The sequence below is a fragment of the Peromyscus californicus genome, unplaced genomic scaffold (genome assembly GCF_007827085.1).
Source record: "Peromyscus californicus insignis strain IS unplaced genomic scaffold, ASM782708v3 Scaffold_6__1_contigs__length_162567912, whole genome shotgun sequence".
Classification (NCBI taxonomy): Eukaryota; Metazoa; Chordata; class Mammalia; order Rodentia; family Cricetidae; genus Peromyscus; species Peromyscus californicus.
The window spans coordinates 8211321-8217320 of record NW_026294584.1 but is presented as its reverse complement, the minus strand read 5'-3'; the positions used below and the strand labels follow the sequence as shown (position 1 = coordinate 8217320).

Sequence of the window (6000 nt, the reverse complement as noted above, 5' to 3'; positions counted from 1 at the left end):
GTGTTGACAAAAACAATTAACAGCTAAATCTCACTGCAGAGAATTAAAAGATTTAGGCTTGTAGTTGAAAACCTCCTACCCTCCAAAATAAGAGTTGTGGAAGCAACTTCTTCCTACCACAGTTTCAGCTACGGCAGAGCACAGTACTCTATCAGAGATCAGCAAAGTTAATAATAAAACCTGACTTACCTTCTCAAGAACCTTTTTACATTCTTTTACTCTATAAGCCTTTTGTCCTGAAAAAAAAAATGTAACATTGGAAATCATGTACTATGGTAGGAAGCCTGGCATATTAATGAAATAATTGATAGAATATATTATAACAATATTTTAATATAGTAAGCCCATTATGATACCAACACATTATGTAGACAATAATGAACATCTAATTCTCTTGTTCTAATCCTCGTGCTGGAGAAGATCAGCCTATGAGTCATTAAAAATTGAAAAGAATGATGGATTTGACTATTTGGGTGTCTAATTTTGGAAAGAAAAGGTATCAGCAGTTGTAAAATATCCGTCAGAGCTGTGGCTCTCAATCCCATTACATCCCACTTCATCCCTCATGCCGCAGCTCTGGTGCCAAGCTCTTTCTCTGCCTAACACAAAACAAACTAAGTTAAGTCGCTCTGGGGTGCCTTTGTGAGGCCACTCAGAGTAGGAAGAAGGAAACAAAGGGCGAGATAGAGATGCAGAGGACATAAAGAAAACAAATACGGCGTGAAAAGGAAGCGGTAAGGGGAAGGAAAGCTGAACCACAGGGCCAAACCCCATAAAATCACAAACTCATTTGTGATCTGGCCACAATCACCCTTACCACCATCATCTCTTTGTTTGGGGAAGTTGCCTTTAGAGAATCAATTCCAAATGAGTAGCGGTCTATCCTTCCATAAACCCCTGGGCCCCAAGAGAGGAGGGAGGGGTGATTAAAAATCTTACAGCCGCAGGAATCGTTACAGACTCTTCGCCTTAGCGGGAGGGTCTTTTTTTCCCCCTCATCTCGAACTGTATTCTCTGACTTCATGTCAAGTGTTTTCATATCCTTCTGGAGGCAGCTGAAGAATTTGTGCTGCTCCATGAAGCCTTTCTAGCAGCGGCCCACCAAATCCATCCTTGAAGGTGGCCTGAGCCAGTCAGGGGAGGTATAATTGAAGACCTTTTGTTTTGTTCTGTTTCTAGAAGACCCAGGCATAGAAGCCCTGCCACTACTTCACCCGAGGGTGGAGGTGAAACCAGCCCTTCCTCCATGTTTCAGATGTATTTTGCAGAGTGCCACCTGTTTCTGATGTTAACTCCGTTCTGTGTTCACACCGACACAGTGAATTCACCCGGCAACAACCTTGTCTGGCAAAGCCGTCCAGTGGTCAGGACAGGGAGTTTTTCAACCGGTTGGAAGGTTGCTTACTAGGATGTTACCAAAGCCCCTTGCCACAGTAACCGCCCTCGAAGGAGTATTCATCCCTCTACCCTTCATTCCTACGGCACTGTAGAAAAAAACAGCCTTAGCTGTTCTTCATCTACTCCCAGCCCTCCCCTGAGGCTCCTTCCCCGCCAGGTAAACCGAGTCTAGCTGTATCTGGGCACAGGGCCGCTGGCACCATTAGTCCCCAGCCCTGTCAAAAGCTGTAACCCCTGGCACACCATGAAAAACAGTGCCACCTGGTAGAGTCGGCAGAGGCGCTTTCAAACGCACCACAAACCCCTCCTACATTTGTTGTCAAATCACTTCATGATTCCTAGGCAGGCAGTAGATTCTCCGCCTGGGAGCAGCGCTTGGGGGCCCCTGCCAGATTGTGCAAAAAATAACCCCGGAGGAGGAGGCGAGCCAAGTGCTCGGCAGGAGCCTGCGCGCCCGGGGCTGCCCGCGGGCCGCCGGGGGTCCCCTGGGGAGCCCCTTCGGGCCGGGTCGGCTCGGCCTCCGCACGCCCCGCGGCGGGAGCCGGAGACGCCGACTTTGGGAGTTCCTCTCCGCCTTGTATGGAGGGCTGCGCCCGGCCCGTCCCCGCCCGGCTCTGACGCCCGGCCCTCCCGCTGCCCACCCACGGCCGCCGCCCCGCGACCCGCCCGGGGAAGGCAGCCCGAGCCCGGCTCCGGCCACCCCCATCCCCGCAGCCGCCGCGTCCCCGCGCCGCCCCCTCCGCCCCCGCCCCGCCCCCGCCCTCGCCTGGGCGACCGCGGATAAATCAGGGAGGCGAGCGCGGGGAGCCAGAGCGCGCGGGCGCCGGCAGGCTGGCCGAGCTCCGTTTCCACGGTCGCCCTTGATGGCGGCGCAGGCGAGGCAGCCAAAGAGGCACGGAGCGGCCGCCACGCGCTAGAGAGCCCGCCCGGCCCCGCCCGGCCCGCCCGGCCCGCCAGCCCGCGCCCTGCCCGCCGCTCGCCCGCTCCCCCGCTCCCGGAGACGTCGGCTCCCCGGCGCGGTTCCCCGGCCGCCGCGTGCAGCCCCGCCGCCTCCGGGCGGGCAAGGAGGGCACTGATCTTCGATCGCGAAGATGGCTGCTGGCTGCCTGCTGGCCTTGGCTCTGACACTTTTCCAATCGTGGCTGATCGGCCCCTCGTGCGAGGAGCCCTTCCCTTCGGCCGTCACGTAAGTCGGCGGGCCCGCCCGGGCGGGGGCTGGAGGCGGGGGTCCCGGCTCGGCGGGCGCCGGGCCGCCCGTGGGGGGCGGGGAGCGTGGCTGGGAGCCGCGGAGGCCGGGCGGGCGAGCCGTGCGAGCCGTGCGCTGCTGGCCGCCGGAGTGAGCTCGGAACCGGCGTGCGGAGCCTCGGCCGGCCGCGCCGTCCCGGGGAACGTCCGCTAGCCGTCGGCGGCGTCTCAGCCGGGTCTCCGAGGATGCTCCACGCTGAAGCCCGTAGCCGGACTTGGGGAAAAACTTTGCAGGCATACCCAGCTCCCACCAAACCCGGCCAGATGAAAAGTTGTGTTTCCGTTAGGTATTTCACAGAGTTAATTTCAGGCTGGCTGAGGGAGTGTGCGCTTCTCGTGTACTTGGCCTCTAGGATGCTAATTGCTGTGCTGTCCAAACTCATTTAGATCCCAAATTACTAGGAGCGCCTGACAGCTTCCCTGGTTTCCAGCCAGCTCGCTCCCGGCAGCTGAGCTTGCTGTCCACCCCAGCGCTCACAGGTTCCAGGGCCACCCAAGCCAACCTATCCAACCCTTTATTTGAAACATCTAAGTGCCGACAGACACGCGGTTCCTGTTCTTAGAATGAATAGAACCCCTATTCTTTGAGGGAGGGACTGTTTCCACAGACTCCTGCAATTTTCTCTTATTTTTAACATTTCTAAAATAACTTTCAAAAAAAAAAAACCCGTTGCTATTCTGGAAATAGTGTTGAAAGGTAGCTATAGTCACACGGCGGAAGGGAACGCAATGCAACCGTTCTCCACTTTCTCAGGCTGCAAGAAGGAATCAGAGTCAGTGGCACATATAAATATATACATATTTTTAAAAAGCGCTGAATAGCTTATCTGGCATTCTGGGAAAGCATTTATTTTGGTTCTTGAAGGTACTTTAAAGCTTCTCAGAGTAGGTAGTCTTAAGTGGGTGAGTCACTTTAATGCATTTTACATAACAAAAACAAAGCCCAGGGTGGCCTGCCCGGCTTTTATGCTGCAGGGAATCACTTGCTGTCCTTTGTTGGCAGAAAGCTCAATCCTGGTGTTTTGGGGGTACACTAGAAGTGCATCCGTACTAGCTGGAACCCGACAGCTATTATTTAAGATTTGGCCTAGATCATTTATCACCTTAGATGTCAGTGCAAGCATCTAGAGATGCATATTCCAGCCCGGAGAAAGGGGGTGTCTAATATTTTTGCCATTGATTTACAGTAATGTTCTCTTTAGGTAATCGTCTATAAAAATGACTGCATATCTTTTTTGTTATGAAGCAAAAGTGTAAAAGCCATCTGTAGAGCTTCGTTTAATTGGCAGAATGTTCCAACTGTTTAATTTTAAGCATGAAAAGTCTTAAGAATTCCCAAGATGCTAGAAAATCATTTAGTCTTATTAAGAAATCACACTTTTGCTTATTATATTTTTAGTACTTTTGAAGCTTGGCCTATTACATAAGGACTCGGGTGACGCTCATGCTTTTTGTGTCAAATAAGTTGTGGCTTTTAAGAAGTCATAGTCTTAACTTACTCGGGTTGTACCTTTTTAGTGTTGTTTTAAATTTATTTGCCAATATTTCTATCATTTGGGGAGGGTGTTTCCTCACATTAAGGAAAACAAAATCCAAAAAACCCCCACTCATTCTTGAGCATGTCATAGTAAAATACTAATGCAAAAAATTTTTGTTAGAAAAACATCTGCAATAAATGCATTCCCCAAATTAAGCAACTCCATTTCCCTGGTTGGATATGTGCTAAAGATATGAACAAGATCAAATATGCGTTTAAGATTGGAATTAGGGCACCATGATTCCTTTTCTTTGAAAGGATTTGAGTTGTTTTCAAACAATGGGAGTATAAAAATATTTACATAGTATGTGAAACACTATTATGGACTCAGAGCAGGCTTTGTGGCTCAAAGTCAGTGGATTGAGGGTAGTAATAACAATGCTTTTGGAAGCCTTCCCGCTTTATTTATCTGTAAAGTTAGTAATTCTGTCTTCGGAAGAAGGATAGTAGGCATTTGTACTTGATGTTAGATTTCAGAATAAAATCTGTTAAAAGACATGTGGCATCAGTCTCATCAAGAAACAGTGTTATTTGCTTTGCTTGCATGACAAAAAGAAATGAAATGCAGTGGTTATCAAGATAAAGCTCAGACCTTCTGGAGAAAAGTCAAGATTATAAGAAGGGAATCCAGAGATTGTAACAGTTGCTAAAGGCAAATTGTGATTCTTCTATTTATAAATTTCTTTATATTGGCCATTTTATTTTTCAGCAAAAATATAAAATGAGAATTTTTCATTTCCAGGAGAGGAAGACCATGCCATTAACACACTGTAACATTAATTAGGCACTAATTGGAGTTGGGGTTGAATTATACTTGTAATTAAAAGGTATTTTTTTTAGCAATGTTAATAGGAAAGTCTTTAGTTTTTTTTTATAATAAATAAACATATTACTCTAAATGCTGAATTTTCTGCCCTCTGCTTTAACATTCCAATATAGTATATTCTCCTGCAATAGAATAGAAACATAGCCCAACAATTAGCATTCAAACAATGAGTTTATTTTCCGGCAAAGGAATTTTGATACAGTTTTTATTTTTTATGGGCTAGATATTTCTTTTGGATATACTTTTCAAAGTAAGGTGTGAAACTAAATACATGATGTGCTAGCCAGCATTCTTGCTTATTGGCTTAGGCTTCGATGGAAAACACATTATCTTCACATTTTAATATACATATGTTATATTGGTGTCTCAAAAAGGGCAGCTTTCTTTCTGGAAATAATTTCTTGGCACTTATGTTAAAACATATCTATTTTAAAATTCAGGAACACATGCACGTTGATCAGTATAGTAATGTTAATTTAAAATCTGTCCTTAATTTTAGAACCTGTTTATAAATCCACTTTTAAAGCATTATAGTTAAAATTAAATTTTTATCTCAGTCATATCAAAGTGCTACCCAGTGAACAACAATTGGATGAAAGCCAATTACTATATTGGGTTTGATTATAAATTTATAATGATCTAAATATATAACTACGGATTTAGTTATTTTTAAGAAATAAATATAACATGTCATAAAATTTAGTAGTTTTGAGTAATGAATACTTATGATACATATTTTCTGTTATTAGGTAGACATATTGCTGGATGCCATGATGTTGGGATGGGTATTAGCTATTCCATGTATTAGGAGTCAGTGATCTAGTCAGGCTCACTTGACCTTTCTATTCGACATGGCATGAGGAAATGCATCTTATTAAAGAATATAAAATAAAATAGTGTATATATAGATTCTAAAATGAATGAGTGTTAAAGACCCTTTTCCCAATTTCCAATTGGGTCTCATAAGCCTAACAACATAAGAACATTACTCCAC

At 46.1% G+C, this 6000-nt stretch overlaps 1 protein-coding gene across 1 annotated transcript in view; it reads left to right on the top strand.

Annotated features, from left to right (window-relative positions):
- The first annotated feature begins 2141 nt into the window (after positions 1–2141).
- The window catches only part of Cacna2d1 (calcium voltage-gated channel auxiliary subunit alpha2delta 1), a 433805-nt gene continuing 429946 nt past the window's right edge, over positions 2142–6000 (top strand). Inside the window, exon 1 of the mRNA XM_052721408.1 lies at positions 2142–2584. Within this exon, the coding sequence (XP_052577368.1) occupies positions 2490–2584 (95 nt within the window). The 5' untranslated portion in view covers positions 2142–2489. The remainder of the gene's footprint in view (positions 2585–6000) is intronic.